This window comes from Emydura macquarii, unplaced genomic scaffold, assembly GCF_026122565.2.
Source record: "Emydura macquarii macquarii isolate MOO-44397 ecotype Brisbane River unplaced genomic scaffold, CSIRO-AGI_Emac_v2 contig_1253, whole genome shotgun sequence".
In the NCBI taxonomy this organism is placed as follows: domain Eukaryota; kingdom Metazoa; phylum Chordata; order Testudines; family Chelidae; genus Emydura; species Emydura macquarii.
Window position 1 is genome coordinate 13,495,653 of NW_027131390.1, and position 20,915 is coordinate 13,516,567.

Below are 20,915 nucleotides of genomic sequence, written 5' to 3' on the forward strand. Positions count from 1 at the left end.
ATGTTGGGGAGGGGAGCACTGCTTTTTGTTAAGGTGTCTGTGGGCTTAATGTACCTGTTATAAACATCTCTCTTGAATCCTGTGAGGTACGTGAGTGTTGTCAAATGGCACATCTGCCTTTTAGGAGAGAGCAACTCCTACACGCTGTCTGTCAGTATGAAAAGTCTTTAGAGAAGCTCTAGGTGAGAACACATCCTGTTTACATCAACCGTTGCGTGAACAGCTGAATAGCAATCTGATGACAGCAGTGAGCTGGGCAACAGTCACTAGCACCAACTACGTCTAGCTGGCTTCTAGCTAGCTCAGCTCAGTTGACCTTCAGAAAATGGATTCTATACCAGTTTATCATGGGAACATCAGCCGGGAGACTGGGGAGAAGCTCCTGCTGGCTACGGGGATGGATGGCAGCTATTTACTGCGAGACAGTGAGAGTATCCCCGGAGTGTATTGCCTGTGTGTGCTGTGAGTACAGAGAGCCCAGGGAGTCGAGGGTCCGCATCAGCACCCCTTACCGTTGTATGTCTAAGTCTTGGAGCTCCAAGCTGCCACTTAGGATGTGGCTGCAAGTGGGTCTTTTGGGTCACTGCTCCATTTGGTGAAAGGTCAGCAGCATGGTGACCTTCTAGTGGACAGCCAATTCAGTTCTCCTATGGCTTTCCGGAGTGGTGTCAACCTCCAACCTCTGGTTTCGTAGCACGCGTTCTGCCTGGCATTGCATTTGCCATTTAGAATGTTCTTCTGGCAGAATGTGCAAATACTTCGGTGTCCAATGTGCTGTGGGGACTTAGCTTTTTGACACCGACTTCAGGCCTGGGAGTGGGTAAAGAGTTCTTGGCCCTTTGCAGAAATAGGAGAGGACAGGTTCCTGCCATAGGACGCTTACCCTTAACTGGGACACAAAACAGTGAGCAAAAGCAAACGGATCGCGATGATGGGGTGGATAGCAGGAAGGAGGAATGAGGCTATAACAGTTTGAGCCATGAAGTTTGAATTGTAAATTGCATGTGCTTCTTGTTCATGTTGAATAATTCTTTGGATTTTACCTGTTGTCTGTCTTCCTCTTTAATACATGCAATAGCAGCATGGTCTGAAACCTTTCCCCTGGAACTGCTTTGCAGGAATATCGATGCCTTTCATTCATATATTGAAAGCAAGCGGTTGCCTACATTTCAGAGCCTGATTCTGCTAATCTTACTAAGGCTGAATATAGCCCTGTACACTGGGCGTATTACTGCTGATTTCTGAATAAACTCCTTTTAAAGCACTTGAAGTACAGATAGATAATAAAGAAAATGGTGCCATTTTATCGGTTAGGATAATAGAGTTGGGGGAGAGGGAGGAATTCCTACGAGGTGTCTGTCACAGGTCACTAAATCGGAGAGAAGGCACTGATGAGTTGCTTCTGAAATGGATCTGAGATGATGAAGAGTTTCATATTTATGGGGTATTTTAATTACAGAAGTGTGAGTTCTTTTAGTAAAGGATGAAGAATCCTAAGCATTAGTGTTGTGCATGCACGATGAAGTGCTATGCCACTAAAAGAAAAAAGAAATGGCCAACAGGAGAGCTACTTCAAAGAATTGAAGGGGGAAAAAGGGTAGTAACAAGATATGTTAATATCAGTAAGAAATTACAAAGTAAATGATTATTATTAGCTGAAAGGGATAAAAGAAATAAGAAGAGGCTTTTGTCCATATAGAAAGGGTAAGAGAAAACACTAGGCAGGATAGTAGCACTTCTAAAATAATATTTATATCACATTTTCCACCAACGTTCTGAATGTACATTTCAAAATCACTTGATTTAGCCTTCACTTTTAAACTGTGCAAAATGTAAATGTTATCATTTTATAGATGGGAAAACTGAGGCTTGAAGGCATATAAGAAGTCTGCAGCAGAACAATAAGACAACACAGTTCTCTTTTTATATCTCCTTTTCTGCCTTAAAAATCACAAAGAATCATCCTCCTTTCCCCTACTAAATGAGAAGAAAGAACAAAGATTAAAGAATTCCAAGGTGGATGACACTAGGGTGACCAGATAGCAAGTCACCTATATAAGACGAAGCCCTGAATATTGGGACTGTGCCCATAGAACTGGGACATCTGGTCAACCTAGATGATGCACTTAATATCTAATTTACCTCAATCTTTAACAAGACAACAAAAAATTAGGAGTTTAAGAAGTGTATTGAGCTAAAAGCTAATGCAGATTTGGAGTAGATATGAAAGCGGTTCTACGACTCTAGTGAAAGAAGCCAGCCAAACAACAATAGACAAAGAGTTTTTAAAGAACTATTAGATGAAACGGTGAAACAGCTACTTATCATTTGTAACAAGTCATCCAGAACAGGTGAGGAGTAGCAGGTAATTGGCGAAATAGTCATGTACAATATTATCCATCTTTATGAAAAATAAAGAGGGAATCCAGGAAATCAGACTAGTTAGCCTGCACTCAATACTTGAATATATAACAAGGACATTGAATGGCAAATAATCAATAGGAGTTTCTTATGGTATTAAAGCAAGTTCGTTTGTATGAATGATAGGAAGGTCAGGTTTTTAAAGAACAGATTAAGACAGTTAAATATGATGCACATAGGTTCTGCAGACAAAGGGGAGTGAAATAAACAATAAAGGAGTCTCCTAACTGTGTCTGCAAAATTTCAGAATCACAGATACGTGTTTGCATTTAGGGATACATTCGCATGAGCAAAGGGTGAGATTAAAAATCACTTATTTATAAACGATAGATTGTAAAACTTTTTAAATCGAAAGTACAGACACTTAGAAAAACATTTGTTACAGTCTAGTGGAGATAGCACAATATTTTTAGATAACTATGATTTGATGCGGATGGAAATTTGGTGGCAGAATCTCAGAGATGAGCACTGGGTTCAGAATTATTTAATACAGTATTTCAATAATTAGTGTGGTGTATGAATTAGATTGTACAGTAGTTAGGGTCTCAGATGATAAACTAGGAGGAAATGCTCTCAAGTGGGTGATATAAAGAAATTACAGAAGGCTCTAGTAATGTGATGGCAATTTAGACAAGTGTATGCAATAGACCACTCTAGCAGGCAAGAAATGTAAAACAGTGGAGCAGCTCTGCAGGGAAAGCAGACACTGAATCAGAGACTCACTCACTATGGGATGTTGATGCTTGCTGTAGCAGAAAAGAACAAATCAACAGTACATGATATAGAGCCTTGACAAAACCAAAAAAAAGGTGTGTATAGATTTTGGGGGTTCACCGCTACAAAAAAACCCCCAAAATAAAAACCACAAAACCATTAATAAACTATAGAATGTATAACTATTACATTTTGGGGCTTTGATCTCATCTTCATACCTACTTGTAAAGAACCGAGAACAGTGTTGGCACTATGCAATTAATAAGTAATAATAATGGTGATGTTGTTAAAAGAAGAATTTATAATCGGCACTCAGAAACTCTGATGGTGGTTGCTCTAGGAATACCTCGAGAGTGTTTGAGTCGAACATAAAACGCATACTTGGAGATTCAATCACTATGAAATGACTTCTGAAACGGTGAAGCAAAGCGATGTATGTAAATGAACAAAGAGATGGCATCATATATATTGGCACCAACCCCCAAAAAGTATATATTTTTCTGTGAAAAATTTCAAATGAAATGAAAAATTTTCATGGTGTTACTTTTTTCTATGAAAAGAAAACGACAAAATCAATTTGCTAAACCCAAAACATTTACGGTTTTCAGTCTTCTCCATTCTCTCTCTTTTCCCCTTCTACTGATTACAGTGGGGGGAGGAGGCGGGAGAAAAACAGGTTTTTTTGGGGGGGGGGGAGTGTTGAAAAAAACAGAACATTTTGATCCAAACAAAAAACATTTTTCTCAAAAATCCATTTTTCTCTGAAAAACTTTTTGTTGAAAATATTGTGACCAACTCTAATAAACATGGATGGCCTAGCCTGCACACAACATGGCCAAAGTGAAGTCAGTTTAGGGTGTGCATGACCCTAAAGGTTTTAGAGTCTTTCCAAAAGATTTCAGAAGTTCTTTACGCCATTTTCCCTCCACTTTTTGGCTGACTTTGAATATAATAAAGGCTGCAACCAGTCTCAATTGTCTTCTCTACTCCTAATTAAAATAAAAACCCTTTCATAAGCAGAGAAATGACCTTGAAAAGGGAGAATAATCAGACTCCACAAAGTTCACAAGTGATTTTGCTACTGCTATTGAATTTACATGGAAGGTGGTCAGATACTATGGTTACAGGTGGCAGTCTAGATAACAGAAGCGGCTTTGATAATCAGGACCCTCTTTGATAAAAGTTTATCAAGGAACCTCTTCCTTGGCACTGCTCTGTTCCCCAAAAGTACTGTTGGTTTGTTTTGACACAGAGCTGCTTTTTTCCAGTTTCCCTTGATTTCAAGACCAGACTGAGGTGCCCTAAGTCACTGGCAGACGAGAGCCCGGAAGCCTTCAAAGAGAAAACAGTTTTTGTGTGGCTGTGGCAAATCAAAAAGACACACTTTCTTTCATCGATATTTTACGACCACAAAGATGAAGGGAAGCTATTCATATAGCAATAGGTAGGCTTTGATTTGCATTGAGGGTCTCCCATAAGGCTCTTGTGAGTACAGATGCTCCCTGCAATTGTCTGCAACATTTTAAAACTGAGTGCTCCTTCTGGGCCTGCTATAGTGTGATGTCTTTAACATCATTACGAATCGAATAACGCTGGTTACTAAAGGATGGACGTACAGCTGCATGTTTCAAATAGGTGCAAAGGTTTCAATTAATGACATTTTGATCATGTTAAAAACTGAGATGTTTCTTGCCGTTCCTCAAAATCAGGCTGTTTATGAATGAATTTTTTAAGGAAATGATTCCATTGGGTAAACCAGTTGACAACCACATATGATGCTACAAGATTTTATTATTGGATTGAGATTTTTTTCTTATGAAGTTCTTTTATTTTCTAGTAACATGTTCTGTTCATAGAAGCCTTGGTTTCCCATCTAAGTATCCTGTTTTGACATTTTGTAACAGACGTGGAGACCGTCTGCAGACATTGCTCCGAATGACATCATTGGGGAACGCAGGGCACAAGAATGGGCTTATTTTTTAAACTGTGCCTGCAAAATTTGTGAATATACCTGCGGGCGCAGAATGCTCCCTTCACCCTTATATATATGTGTGTGCCTGTGCAAAGACAAGTAGCTGCATGTACAAATTGATAAAGTCAATGCTAGTTATACTCCTACAGTACTTGTGTTTGGGGGCTCAAAATTTGTAGGAGGAATTCTCAAATGAATGTGAGTAGTTGTTTCAGCCCTCTAAATATCTATTAGAATGGGTGCGTAAGCTAAATACAGCATAGCTTTTATACTGTGCTTTCACCTTCTTTTTTTGGCTTCAACCATTCATGCACTTTATTGCATTAAACATTTAGGAAATAATTAACAATTAGCCTATAAAACTCTTTGGAGCTCTTGAAGCACTGGTAATGGCAACAGGACAGATTCCTGATTTAATTTTCAGTTTTAATTTTCAGCAGATTCCAGCTTTAATTTTCCCTATTTGTTCCATCATCATAACCATAGTATCTGAGTTTCTTGGAGTGTTTAAGTTCAGTCAGTGTGCCAAAACTTTCTAGTATGCTACAGTGAGTACATCAGCCATGTTCGGTGAGGGTTGATTCAGGACCATGAGTCAGCCTTAACTTAGCATTTCTGTTATTTTCCATTTAATATTTTTGATGGAGCTTGCATAGTAATTACACTTATTATAGTGCTGCATGTAATAATCATCATATTTTAAAATGTAACAGAAGAAAAATTTCTTGGCAATGAAGGGTCCCCCAGTCAAGATTAACATTGTAAATAGCATTCACCATTTTCTTGTTGAAGAAAATATTTCACAGTACATTGCTAAATTCTACTGAAGTAATATTTCAGCCTTCCCAGCTCATTGGAATGAGGGTCATGGTTTTCAAGAATAATTTTTAATGGATTTTATAAAATTAAAATATGTTTGTGACCATTCCATTAAGACACATGCTCTCTGAGCTATGGATAATTACTAGAGCCAGTAAAAAAATTTCCTACAGCACTTCTATTAGAAAATGCTGTTTCACTGAAATCAAAATTTTTCTTTGGAATGTGCTGATCTTTGTGAAATTTCATTTAAAAAAAATTGAAATGAAACATTTTAATGGTGTCCAAACATTTCATTCTCTTACTTTTGGTATGGAATGTTTAAATTTTTAACTGCAAAACACATTTCTTTAAGAAGTGTGTTTTATTTTACGATTTAAAGTAAGAAACAACAATCTGATTGAAACAAGACGTTTCAATTGTCCCAAAACAATTTAGATGCTTTTTCTGATTTGGAACAAAAACAAATTTCAAAATAGCAGAATTTTATGGGAAATGGAAATTCTGGTTCCTGCCCAACTCTAATAATCATGCAATAAAAGTGAGGACAAGAGAGAATAACTGAAAGTGAAGTTAAGATCCAGATTAGGTCTAGTCTAAACTTTGAAGGTTCACATTTTAGACTGAATCAGGGGTTTCGTTTGGGTTTAGATACATTCAGTAAGAATTCTGTATTTTCTTGAAAGAGAAACAGCAAGAGTGAAGAGTTCTTGAGAAAACGTGGGTGATCAAGCCTCTGTAACAGGCTGCATCTGAACAGAACATAAAAACGCAGCTGTATCAAACAATACAGTAGATACCTAAAAATGTGAAGGTATTGTTAAAATAGTAATAACACTAACACAAGTGCCTCCAGCACAGTTCTCATAAGTCTGGCCCACACTAAGATAAATCTCTCAGACGCATCATTTGTGGCGAGTTTTCTGCCTTCTTGGGATAAAATCTCAAAAGAAATGCTGTTTTGTAAGATTTTGGCTGTTCCTGAGCCAGAATCAGAAAGTTGGGTCCCTTTTAGTTATTGGATCTGACTCTGAACCAAATCTGTAGATTCATATCTGACTCTATTCCCCAAATTTGAAGAGGTTCATATTCCAAGTTTTGGTCTGGGCCAATCTCTACTTTCTAGTTAATGGTGCAACAGAGGCTGAGCCAGATAGGTTTATATTTATCTCACAGAAGATGCATGTTCTGTAGTCAGAAAAAAGTATGAGAAGTGGTTACAGGGACTGTGACGTCAATTAAAGAATGTTCAGATGGTATCAGGGACTCAAGATGCCGTAGATAAAATTGTTTGTAAACTCAGAGGATCTCCAAAAAGTTTTTGGCAAGATGTGAGATGCTTAGACCTAAGCTGATTACAGACCAGAAAAGGAGACAATACAGTTAAGTTATGATCCAATGTTATGATATGTTATTTTGAGTTGAAGATTTAGAATCAAGTTAGAGGCTATGTGCAAGGTGGTGTAAATTACATGCCAGCAAGACTGGGTTAGAGAGTCTAAATTGGTGTAATTTACAAATCAAGGGGCCAGAAGAGAGAACTGTCAACCAGGAAAAGCAACTTCCAGGATGGAGTCTAAAGGTGTAAGTTACAGTAGACCTTCCCCCTAATTTAACGTACACCTCCTTCTGGCCTCTTCATGAGTAAATTACTACCAGTTAACCCATTTACCGATGTATAATTTATTACAGCCAAAAACAATGTTAAGGATGCAAAGTCAAGAACTCATAAGTTTGTCCATACAACCTTTTGCATGTGCATTATGACACAGTTTTTAATTACATGCCCACGGGCTATTTTTCCACAGTGCCCCTGTCTAATTCACTACACAAGGCAGGCGATGCTCACTGAATCAGCAGCTTTTCACTATTTTATTTTCTCTTCACAGTTCAGGGTGTGGCCTAAGGCCTTAATTATTGCATGCTATTCAATCCCTGCGCTGAAGACAGAATTATTAATTTCCTCATGGGCTTTTCAATAGCACTCAGCATTATATTATCTGAATCCGTCACATATTAATTAACTCATCTTCAGAACACCCAAGTGAAATGAGGGGATAATATTATCCTTGTTTTGCAAATGGGGATTTGAGGCACAAAGACATTCAGGTGAAAAGTATCCGTTTGTTGCCCAATCTGAGATACCTCAGCTCAGCTTTTTCAGCATATTTAGCACTATATTGGACTTTATATGTTTATAGCAGCACTTCCATTGACTTCATTTGCAGCTGTGAGTGCATCTGCGCATCTGCCCCCTCTATCTCCATTTGTAGATTGGAGGATGCACCAAACCTAAGTGTCCCTGCAATCATGTGGGCCAGGTTGCAATGCCAGGAGCTGGGTCCACAGGAGCTGCTGTTGCGATGGTTGCGGCCTTTACTAAAATTCACAATTATTGTGCCGCCTTGTCTGTCTCCTCCACCATCCTCCCCATCTGGCTCTTGTTCCCTCCTCATTACAGTCAGACAGGGCACCTTGCCTTGGTAGCAGCAGGGGCAGCACTGAGGTTACAGGAGAGACAGTTTCCTTCCGTTTGGTTTCAGGGCTGAGCACCACAGCAGCTGGGAGCAGCAAATGCAGTGCAAATCCTGCTCAGCCCCAAGATAGAGCATGCTCAATGCATGTGGAATCGTCAGAGAATTTAGCAGACGAACACTAACAAGTCTCTGCTGAGCATGGGCAAAATGCAATTTTTTCAAATTCTTGTACCTTGGCCAAATGTAGGTGGTTTCCTCTGGGGACAGCAAAAAGTACATTCTGGATAAAAAGCCAAGTCTCCTGTCAAATTCAATGTATGGAGGCACTCAAGTTTCTTAACGAAATGGTTATAAGACTATTTTTCCCATGGGCAAAGCAATGTATTTTTCCCTGATAGCATTCTCAGAAACAGCTGAACCCTTTTTTTTTTTTTTTTTTAACAAAACTTCCCAACAAAATTTAGCCTGAGGCAGATACCCAGCATGGAAAATTGCAGTTTGGATGGTTAAAATTTGGCAAAGTTATAAGCTACTAAAAACAGGGACTTACACTGGGAAGGGTGGGCAAACGTAGCCACATGCAACACTACCAGCTCGGCCTAAATCATAAATTCCAAGGTGATGTGTTAATGTGTAAATAGATTGCCAGTTAATAGGAATTGCTACTGTAAGCTCAAATCATTCTGGAAAGAGATATATTTAAGGAGATAGCATTTAATGTAATTTATTGCTGACTTTTATTTTTTTCTCTTTTGGGGGTTCAGTTTTGGGCCTAAAAATGAACAAAAATTCGTTTAATAAAATTTCCTAACCAAGGGACAAAACATTTGGAAATTATTTCAAAAGATATCATGCGGTTAAAATGTCAGAGTTAAATTTTAAACTGCAGCACGTGGCTAATATCCATCAGCTGTTTCAACAGTGCAGAAGATTGTAATTATTCACCTGTTAAAGTAAATGTGGCTGTAACACGTTTGAACACAGCTGAAAAGGGAGGAGGGCGGAGGATAAGATAGGTAGGCAGATGCTGTCTCATCTGTGAGAAAGGCATTTGCAGCTCTTTGGAAGGAATGACATAATGGAAAAAAAACCCTTATATTAAAGCAAAGTATAGTTCTTGTAATAGGAACTCTACTACACTTTTCCCTTTGACAGAGTTTTCCTAATTATGGTATCAAAGTAGAGACTGAATCAGAGACCTTTTGTTCTGTAGATTTAAAAAATATATATATGTGAGGTGGGATGTTAACGAGCTTTCTCCTCTTCTATAAGCAATGTCCAGCATGGTATTTTTAGCCAGAGTTATTTTCTAATCCATCTCACAAGCAATTAGTAGTTGTAACATCTTTTGTCACTGCTCAAGATCCTGGGCAAGTGCCTTTGTGTAGGCCTGGATTCACCACGGTGCCACTCCAGTTTTGCTTCATTCCATGGAGTATCACCAGTGTAAAAGTGGGTCGTGCACAGGTGAACAGGCAGTTGCATCATCAGGGCTGGATTTACACCTTGCCTGCTCCCTAGGAAGCACCCCCCTGCCTATAGCTGACCTTCGTGTTTTCTGCGCTGGGGGGAAGGGCGACGGAGGAAAGAGGGGCTGGCAGGACCAGTTCCAGGCTGGGGTTACTGGCTTAGCCAGCTTTGGATGGGGGGAATATGCTCACCCCTGGGCTCTGGCTTCTGGCAGGGCCAGGGCCTCATGGGGGAGAGAAGAAGCAGGGCAGCGGGGCCCTGGGAGAGAGGTGATGGAGCAGGGGACGGGGCCAGAGTTCCGTTGGCCCATGCAGTAATCCGCCTCTGTTTAGGTGCCCCTAGAACGCTGGCGCCCCAGACATGGGCCTACTGTGCCTACTTGGAAATCCAGCGCTCTGCTCCATTCAGCGTTTTATTGAGAGTGTTGTAACGTGGTGCCAGATTTGAGTCACCAAGGGATGCTCAGACCTGGCTGTGTCATCCGGGCCATTTTGGAAACAGGAGAAGGGCAGACTGAAAGCATGGCTGGGGAGGGTTCACATTGGCTCCCACACCAACAGTGATGAAAATGCTCTTTTGTACAGGGGAACCATCTGCTGGTTCAGCTCTGCTGGTGCGGTACTGTCAGGAAGCTAGGGCAGAGTTGCTGAGGGTCCCAGAGCAAGGCCAAAACATAGGGACCCTATGTGGATAGCCCATCACCTGATTCTTCCATGGGACATGGGTGTCACACAGCACCCCAAAGGGAAACATTGGGGGGAAGCACCATGAGAGAACCCCTGGAGTTAGCTCTCACCTTTGTCCTCCCTCCATCAGTTTTCTGTATCAGAGACTTGACCTCACCCTGAACAAAGAATGCAGGTTTTGATCCGATGGCTTGTAATTCAGTCGCCTGTAGATACAAGGATGCACTGTGTATGGGACAGGTTGCGGCTGAGCGTGTCCTGTCAAACTAAGAGTTGTTCTAGCCTGAGCTGGAGGGAGAAAACTGAGCTGCCAGCTAATGGTGCTACTGGGGAAAGAACCTCATTTACTGAGCCTAAAAGACACTATCTGTACATTATATCTGGTTTTACTGGCATAGGTTACCTACTGCATGGGAGGGGAAAGGAGAGAGTGGCAGTATGTTGGATGGGAACTGTGCTACACAGTCACAAGTTTAAAAACAAGCAGCCCGTCCTCCCTGACCCTAAACTGATCTACATTAACGTGACACAGTTTAAATCATGAACCTTTGTCTGGAACACCTGGGGGCTGCTGCCATGCAACTGTTAAGGGGAACTTGGCTCATCAAAATCAGGTTGTGGACAAACTGACGGTAGAAAGTGCTTTAAAGTGGTAACGAAGTTCTTGCTGTTTAACAGAAAGTTTTATGATAAGATCATATTCGTTAGGAAAACAAAAAGCACTGTAATTCATTTAACTGAGACAAAGATCTTGAATAAGAGGTGCTTTCTGGGAAGATCTATAGAAAGGTGCTGTTCAACATGTAACAATGGGCCAGATCCTCACCTTCAGTGTCATTGGCTTTAATGTTTAAGCTGCACCAGTCTGCACCAGCAAAGGATCTGGCACAATAGAGCCTGATTTGCATCTTGTGTATGCATTCACAGCTGTGCAAAGTGAAAATCCAATGGGTATTAATACTGACAAATCAGAACAGTAGCATGTTGCACCTAGTTTGTGAATTAATAATTGCGACAGCTGTTAATTACTTCCTATTTTGCTAAATTTCTTCCGATAGCTAGGAACATTTCTGAGGTTATCGTAATGGCTTTTCAGAAATAAGTGATCGAGTTGCAGTGACATGGCGCATAAGCAAATATGTTTATATGATAGCTGTGTCATTTATGACCTGTTATTTTGTAAAAACGTCTGTAATATTGTGTATAATTTGAAAGAGACGTAATACGTAGCCGTCCTCTGAAAAATGGCTGATGCTGAAATATTTAATACTGCATAATGTCTTGGTGGACATGCCAGATTATTGTAAACCTTATTTCATTTTCTGAATTCATTGGGCCTGGTTCTCCATTGTCCTGCATCTTCTGTAGTCATTTCCACTTTTGCAAACACCTCTGCTCTGATCCGTTACCACTTTAACTTTGCACAGCAAGTGCTTTACCCTGTAGCATGTCATTAACAGTTGTCACTTTACTTTTAAGGCATGTCTTCGAACCTTGGTATACGTACGCAAGCGCATGTAAAGTTGCTCTAGTAAGATTGACTTCAGATATCAGTAGATGCTGTGCTGATACGATGTGACCCCTATTTTCAGAGGTCTCTGAATGGAAACAGTGTTTAAAATAGATGAAGATTTCATGATCTCATAAAGTGATTAGTGTTTCCAGGAGACTACAGATGATCTTGGGGCAGTCCAGGATGGAAATACAAAGGCAGAGCATTGAGAGTTAGGAATGTAGTAACTAGACAAACTCTAATTTGCCTTGATTTTGTGGTTTTAGATTTCTAAATAAAATACATCCATTGAATAGCACCTGGGAACATTTGTAGCTTAAAAAAAAATAACTTAACAGCACTGTTATCTACTAATGATACCTCTTCTGTTCTTATTCCACAGAAAGTGATATATAAGTAAGAGTGTAAAAGGTTACTGATGGAAAGTAAAAAACATTCACGCAGGTTTCATTTCCTAATATGAAGCAACTGTAGATCTCACAGACAGAGATGGATCCAACAACCCTCCAAGTCATAATATAGCACAATTCTGCAGATTTAACATAGCTCCTTATCTGTGTCCAAATTTTGCATCTCTACAAACAGATTACATCGACTAATTTATTACTAAGGAAAGGAGTTTGAACTAATACCAACATTACAGAGCAAATGCATACTAAACCTGACAATAGCCATGACTAATAGATACCTGTTGATTCTTTCACAGATATAAGAATTACATTTATACCTACAGAGTGTCCAAGACAGATACAGGTTCCTGGTGTGCTGAGGTATGTGTCATGCCTTCTCTTCTAAAAGTTCTCTCAGCTGAGTGTAGGTATTGATGTTAAGAAATATATCCAAGTTATTCACCTTTTTGTAATATTTGATTCTCAGGCTCAAGTGAGCCCATCACTGGGGTATCTAGGTACCAGAGCTGACAATTTTGAATGCATAAACTTATTGTTACATTTCAGCTGTTGCATAATGCACCAGTGCACTATTTTGCATCATTTTAAATGGCAGAAATATTGTGTTTTCATATTTTGACAGGTACAGTCAATAGTAATTTCTCCTCTATAAAATATGCCATTAATACTAGAATATTCAAAGTGATTCCCTATAATTTACAATGTTTTTAACTTAATTTTTCTACAGATTGTACTTATCACTAGCACAAGGCATATACATGATACCTGAGATTTTTTATATGAATTTATCTTCACTTGTGTTGTGAGGAAAGTGGTAACTCACAGTGGTGTAGCAGTATGTTCAATAATAACAGTGATTTAGGTTCATGTGAATACTAATCCTCATTTATTTTCAGAAGTTCTTGTTCTTTGTAGCCAGCATATTTATTCATAATTAGCTTTCAGTGTGTACACTGAACACTAATGAACATTAATGAACACTGATTTTCAAACATAAAAATACAATTTAACAGCCTTAATTCTTCATGCAAAATTAGAGTAGGGTATGTTGCACTGTACTGGAAACACCTGGACCAGACTTGGATGTCAGTTAGGATCAAACCCTGGAGCTGAAAGTGCTTCACACTCATTCCTGATAAGAAAAAAAATAATTAGCACCTTCTCATCACTGTGCAAAGAGCTAAAAAGAGCCCCGTGTACCAGCTGTCCTTAAAGTACAGGGACCTGACCCTGCATTCCTGCATTGGCTTCGGTGGGTGTTTTGCCTGTCGTGTTGTGAAGGGGCAGGCCCTAGTACAGGACCTGAAATACAGAGCGTGAGCAAATAGTTATTTGTCCCAACATCCCAGATCCGAGGCTGTAGGAGGAAATTCAGTAGGCCAGATTCTGATCTGACTTACCTCATGTGCCAAACCACTGGGCTCAGAGAGGCTGTAGGGGTTCCAGGCCAAGGCAGAATTTATCCCATTATATTCCTTTTCCTGAAAGGAAACTGATACTTTCATAAGCTGTTGGAGCGCAGGGGTGAAAGAGCAGACATTGCTGAGAGACATGGTGGCGCTAGGACGGACAGCACCAATATATTTTTGACAGGGTCATGCTGGAGCACAGGCAAAACAAAGGCTTCATTTGGGGGATGGGGGGCTAAGCAATTCACTGACTGGCTTCAGCTCCCCCTGTGGTAGTAGAAAAAGATGCATCAACGCAACACCAGACAGCACACTCCTCCTGCAGCAGCGTTGAGGAGGAAAGCTCATGGTGTTGGATCCTCCCCTCTGGCAATGGAGATTTCCTGCGGGCCTCCTCGAATCATCAGGGAAATGGGTGCTGAGTAAACATGGCAGGCTGAGCTTTGCCTTCAGTCATACCCGCTCATCTCATGGAATTTGTGTTACTTATGACAGCTTTGCCCTCCCCCCTACATCAGCGGCCTCTCTTCTCCTCCCTCTTGCTCAGGTTGGTTTATTTTTGAACGGGCCAATTACAAAGCCTCATGAGAGACAATTTCAAAATATTGCTGGTGAAATCCTGGCCCCACCCAGTCAGTTGGCAAAACTCCCATTAAGGTCAGTGGAGCAAGGGTTTTGCCCCCTGGAGGTGTATAGGAAGAGGTTTACTCTTGCTGGTGCAGAGAGTACTTTCCTGTGTCATCCTGCTCCCCCCACCCCTTTCCCCATGGGAGTATAAGTGGAGCGTACTACAAATGCTCTACCCCAGGAAGCTGGATGGTGAGAGCGTTCAGTCCCAGTCGGGATTGCAGAAGGTATGTGCTGAAGCATTTAACAGTTGCTTTAGATGTCTAGTGAAAGCCCTTAAAGACAGAGATCTATTGTGATTAGCATCTGTAAAGATTAAGTGAGAAGGACAGACCAAGTGATTTCAACAAATTAGGTAACGGTTTATGGATCCCCTTGATCAAAGAAATGAGAGAGATGAATAGTTTGAATAGATAAATACTTGAAAAGGAACCAAACACTCCAGAAAACTTTACAAGCAGGCTGGATCGATGGTAATAGTCACCGTGAGAGGAACATCAGCTTGGGTTTTACGTCTTCCCCTGGAGCACCTGACCAGTGAGCTGGAACCATAGCATAGACATCCTTTATTAATGACTTTATGAACACCCTGGTATGCTGGCTGCCATTGCTGATGCTTTTAAGAGCCTGAGGAACTAGATTCATGAGCTGGAGACTAAAATAGGATCACTAGCAATGTCAAATCAGGACTCAAAGGCAGCAGATGAGGGAGTTGATGTGGACTATTAATGTGAGGAAACTTCTACCGTAGCATTGGAGAATTGTCTGTGTAGTTGTTACTGCTGCTGAGGCCATGAAAGAAGAGCTTGTTTTTCCAGATCGCAGTGGAGCTAGCATTACAGCAGGCGGTCATGCTGTTTCATAGCCTTTTGCTGTGTAAAGTGAGCAAATCTGATACGGCAGTCAGCGACAGAGGATAAATATGGAATTTCCCTCACAATGTCTTTCTAGCGTCACTGCCCTAACTGTAGCAATACTTCAGTGGCAGCTTATCCTGAGTGCCCAGACCCTTCAGACTCTTGCCCATTCTCTGCTATCACATTGCCAGAGTTCCAGGAACCATCTGAAGAGAGCCTGATGGGGGTGAAGTCCCTTCACTTTCGCAGTGTGAAACCATCACTACAATGACCTTGACAGACTGAGGGTTAAGATTACTTGCTCTCCTTGTCTAGTGTCATTGTATCTAGCTATTTCCTTTCATTCTTCCTCTACAATAGAACTCCTGACAGATGTATCAAGCATCTCTATAATACTCCTAGAATTTTTTTTTTTTATTTCTTAGACTTTTTCTGCAGTTTTTATCTGGCAAAATTTTAATTGACATTAATAGGAAATTTGCCTAATAAACCCTGCAGGCTCTGACTGCCAAGGCTTTATTCCTCAGGACTGCTATTAACAGATCGCTCTGTCTAACGCCAGTGGCCATGTGAGTGACTGTATTGGGTTAGTGCCATCACTGTTGTAACCCCACTGAAGTGAGTGGAGTTATGTTTGGGATGCATCTGGTCTGCATGGCTGCTCTGTGCAATTGCAGAGGTTGTATTGGCAGTGGGGGGTGCAGTGCAGAGAACAAGGATTTAGCTAGTACCAGTACACACATTTCAAATGGCTAGCTGCACTCCTGGGAAAGGAAGAGGCGAGAGAACAGCTCATTAGGTCCTGTTGAAAGTACAGTCCAACAAATCTAAGTTGGCTCTGAGAATGGCCTTGCTCTTCTTTCTTGCGTCTTAGCATTTGTGAAAATAATGCTGCTATATAACACCTCCCAGCTAGCTGAGTTCCCCTGTAGCCTCTTTGTGTAATTTGTTGGCCTCTCACTTTACAGACTGCACCTGGGGTCCACAGAAGATTGTTCCGAAAAGTACATAACCTAATTACAGCATTCCAGAAGCCAGACCAAGGCATTATAACTCCTCTGCAGCACCCTGTAGTGAACGATGCGAAAGCCAAGCACCCACAAGGTACTGTGAGGAGTGCTTGGGATCAGAACGGCATGGGCCTGTGGAGTTTGACATCAAATGCACGAAGGGGCAAGATCTACTCTGGCCCTCCCCAACCCGCAGCTGTAAAAGGCTGTAGAATTAGTTCAGTGCTACTAAACAGCAAGGGACAGGATGCGGGTGGTCAACACCCCATACACACTGCAGAGCCATAGCCCTGAGAGCAGAAACGCATGTTGCAAGGGTGAGGCTCTGTTGACCCACTTCCCTTAAGGGAGAAGAACGCTTGTTAGGCGCTGAAGCAACAGTTGCCTAATGGCTGTGCTGGTAGTCGTCAGCCTAGAGGGGAGCATTTGTTCCCTCCGTCCCGAACACCCCAGGCCTTTGGGCAGAAAGAATTCAGGCCTATTTGCTTCTATTCACCCATGGCATTCACCAGCACAGCATTCTCACACCTCCGAAAGTCTGAAAAATTGGTATCTTGCTAGCACCTAGTCTAAATTGTTGGGTCTGGATGGATGCCTTGTAGTGATTAGTAGGGAATTTATAACCAACTGCAGAGCTGTATGTGATTTTTTGTTTTTTTAACAGCATGCCGGGTGCATCAGTGACAGCCAAGATGTAGTTAATCCTCATTCCTCCTAGTAAATACAAATTACATTCTTGCAGAGTTCATACGTTTATATTTTTGTGTTTTTGTTTTTTGTAGGAAAAAAGGAAGATCATGACTTTTATTTGCATCCTTCATGAAGACACATCCCAGAGTTCGAAGTAATTTAAACAGGCTTTTATAAGTCTTTTTTTTGTACATACTCCAGCACAGAATGCTGTATATTAGAGACATTACAACTCTGTGAGTTTTTCTGTAATATTTTCTGAAATGTGTGTTTAAAGCAACTTCTAGACTGATGTTTAAAGGATTGGCGTGAATCTGGTTTATGTGAGAAAAACAACCACAAGTGGATGACAATGCTTTCATTTTCTCTTGGTGCCTGGGAGCTTTCTATTTGAATATTAGTTCATATTTTTACATGAAGTTACCTTAGTGTTTGATTTCTGGTTGAAATTCACCCCAGTGCAGAGGGCCCAGCAGAAGTCCTATGCCTTAAGACCCACTTATGTCCTCAGAATATTGGCTTGTATGGTGCAGATACCTTGCGCTGGCTGCACAAGGATGAATTTCACCCAATAAGCAAAATTCAAAGGTGCAGGAACCAAATTTTACAATTTTTATCATGCTCCTCATCCACTTCTTGCTGGATGTGCTGGCATGCTTGTCCAGTCAGGGACAATAACTTGTACTACGTGCTCTATCTGAACAATCAGAACTGACCAACACCGCCTGAATGTAGCAGATTCAGTTTGTGATCAAGCCAAAGTTTAAAAAAAAATGTGTTGAATCTTTTTGACCAACAAATACATTTGGGTAAATAGTTTATGGATATACTGTGAGCTGGAAAAAAGGTGGCGAACTTCATCAAGTAAATGATCCTTTACATAGGATTTTCACAGCTCTTCTTTTTTTTTCTGGGTGCCCATGATGGTGTCATCTAGATGCTAACCTATTTTCCATTGGTGTGATTCCAAATCTGAGCCACTAGCCCTACTTCAGCCACTGATGGGCACAGTACATTTTAAGACAATCTGAGTGCGCATGTGGATTTTAGAACAATTATAAAAATTATCTGTTACATAGCGAGCTCATCTCAACTTTAACAATAGGGCTGGCACTGTCCTTCTACAATTAACAAGGAAAGACTGGGAAACAGTTTTGAATCGGTTTAAAGTTTTATCATACTGTGCATTCCAGAAGACAATATAATTTTTGTTTTGCCGTATTGCCAATGCCAAGTGCTCAGAAAAAATGACTCAGTGTTGCACTGCACAAAATGTTATGAAACTGACTTAAAAACCATGACTTTTTTTTTTAAAAGTATATTTGGGACTTTTCTGGTGTTCTGGGAGGGGTCACAGTTTTTCTCCACAATCTTGAGTGCTAGAAACTTGTGTTTTCTTAAATGAAAGTTGGGGGGGGTCTCAAGACTACAGGAGCTAGAGGATCTCCAGATACAGTGAGACGTCTGATAAAAAAAGTCCCCAGAGTTGGTGGCCCTGGCTGGGGAGCGTGCACTAGCTGAACGATGATTAGCGTTTTCAGCCATTCAGCAGCTTGTTTGGACAAAAACAACGTTGTGAGAAAACATTTGGCTGCAAGTCAATGTGGGTGGGCCTATGCAGTCCAACTGGCTCGCTGCCTCCCTTTGGGCCATGGCGAACTTCTGATGTGCTAGCTGAGCCTAAATACAGTGCTTAAGGGAGTGCGAGCGCCTTCCTGCAGTCGCAGTTTATGTCCCGGGAAGGACTGTAGTGACTGGGCGAGGGGAAGGCCCTGCACCCCCACACACCAGAATTTGTTTCCTTCTCTCTGTCAATCCCTTTAGTCCACCAGTCTGCTCGTGTAACCCTTCTCTTGTAAGTAGATGCTAACCGTGCCCGCGTCAATGGCAACCCGGTCCATTTACATAGCAGCACAGAGACTTCCTAATGCTAAGACGTGTATTTATTTCAAAATTCTGCAGCATTCTTTAAGTTCCCTTGGCAGGCTAGATTTCAATGCAGTGTCAGGGGGAAACTCAGTGACGGAGCTGCTAGGGGTGTCCAGTCAGAAAAGGTACATTTAGAAGCAGACGGTTATTATTATATACAATGCAGGTTTATCATGTACCAGCAGTTCATTTAACATGGATTTTGCTTTATCTAGGAGCAGAGCTGTGCAAATAACTGGCTGAGCTGGAAAGCTGGTTCACTGGCTGAATAACTGGCTTACTGACCAAACTGAAACGCAGTTTTAAAAAATTGTTTCACAACAATTTCGTAAAAAATGGAAGTACAATTCTAAACAAAGTTGTTTTAAGTTAAAATCAAAACATATAGGTTAAAAATGTCACAGTGAAATACCGCCATTTTTTCCCCCAAAATTTTCCATTGACAGAAACACTGTGGTACATGTGCCATGATTTCAAGAAATGGGGGGGACAGACCCAAATCTGCATTTTGGGGGGGGGGGGGTAGGGAGGGAGAAGGGGTTGGGGAAAAAAAAAGTTTCATCCCACAATTTCACTTTGCTCTACCCATAAGATGATTTGCAGGCAAGAGCCTCAGCTGGTGTAAAGCCAGGCCCATTGACTGCTGGGGGTACAATGGTTGCACACGTGCTATGCAGGGATTCTTGGCCATCATCGCTGCTCTCTACGGGCCGGCACCAGCTGATGCTCTGGCCCTGCATGGTTTATCCATGACTGTATGCTGTACGCTCAGAGGCGTGAACCTGAATGTCCTAGAAAGACCGAGTAAGCAGACTTCACTTGGCCATGCCGTGTGGCCACTGGGGAAGATGCTATAGTTAAGCTGCTTTGCCATCACTGCCTTTATCTATGGGCTGGAGGAAAATAGACACAGTTGCTCTACGTTCCCTGGTGCAGTGGTACCTGGGCAGCAGATCCAAAAGCCATGGATTCAGAAGACTTTCTGCCAGGCCCTGCCATACCTTCTCTGCCTGAGCCACATGCAGCCACTGGTGACCCACTGCTCTGTATATAGTGAGGGGCTTTGCCAGTGTCATCTTGCCCCCTGCAGTGTGCTCCTGCAGGGCTGAAGTGGTTGAGGGGCCTCGCACTGGAGTGAATGTCACTCTGTAAGCAGGCTGGTATACAACATGCTTGTATGTTCATGGCTGTCACCAGCGTGTTGAAAGCTTCCTTTACGCAGTGGTCTAAATGCTTTTAGTTTCACTCAAGACAAACTAAGTGCTAGGGAGTGGGACACAGATAAACAGCATCAGACGAGCCATGAGTGTCATAAAGAAACTTTGTTCCTACCACATTAGCAATTGATCCTTAGCAACCTAAAATAAAATAAATTTATGGTAAAGCACACAATGTTCCTTATAAACTAAATGTACCAGATACTCAGACGGTAGCATCATAAATCCATGAACATTTAGCTATTTTTCTCTAAATTAGTGCCAACTCTCACTGAAGTTGAAACAGATACAAATCCCAATGTTTCATGTCACATTTTATATAATGGTTTTTGTATGTTGTTCTGCATCTATTCATTACATACAGTCATGGTTGAAAATTTTTTCTGTTTGTGGCAGTTTTACTTTTCAATAAAATATTTAATGTTGCTTTTTCACTGTTACATAATTCAGTAAACACATCAGCCACAGAGCAGATGAGCGGCCCGTTCCTGATGCTGAAAAAGAAATTCAGAGTTTATTTGTGGTGATTGAACCTTTCATGTCTTAAAGATTTTTTTTTACTGCTCAACTCTGGGCATGAGCCTGACATCTTGCCCTTCAGTGTGCTTTCACGTTAGCTCTTTCTTTCCTTTTCTGCTACAAAGCCACCTGGGCTATCGCCCAACATATAACAGCTGTTGCCAATGTAGATGCT

The 20,915-nt window shown here is 41.2% G+C and overlaps 1 protein-coding gene across 2 annotated transcripts; it reads left to right on the top strand.

Annotated features, from left to right (window-relative positions):
- Nucleotides 1-325: 325 nt before the first annotated feature.
- SH2D1A (SH2 domain containing 1A) lies at nt 326-19,495 on the top strand. 2 transcript variants are annotated; one of them, XM_067549711.1, is made up of 5 exons: nt 326-462; nt 12,779-12,842; nt 16,344-16,479; nt 17,168-17,229; nt 19,220-19,495. In XM_067549711.1, exons 1-4 carry the CDS (start codon nt 326-328, stop codon nt 17,206-17,208), a joined length of 378 nt encoding a protein of 125 aa, XP_067405812.1. In that variant the 3' UTR covers nt 17,209-17,229; nt 19,220-19,495. The 2 variants fall into 2 exon arrangements, with proteins under 2 accessions (XP_067405812.1, XP_067405811.1); XM_067549710.1 differs by lacking the exon at nt 19,220-19,495 and having other exon boundaries at nt 17,168-17,561.
- Nucleotides 19,496-20,915: the final 1,420 nt, after the last annotated feature.

Bases quoted from the DNA above. Each gene is read 5' to 3' on its own strand.
- SH2D1A (XM_067549711.1), top strand. From the start codon at position 326: ATGGATTCTATACCAGTTTATCATGGGAACATCAGCCGGGAGACTGGG. The intron at 463-12,778 runs GTGAGTACAGAG...ATTCTTTCACAG, and splicing joins GTGTATTGCCTGTGTGTGCT to ATATAAGAATTACATTTATA. The intron at 12,843-16,343 runs GTATGTGTCATG...CTCACTTTACAG, and splicing joins CAGGTTCCTGGTGTGCTGAG to ACTGCACCTGGGGTCCACAG.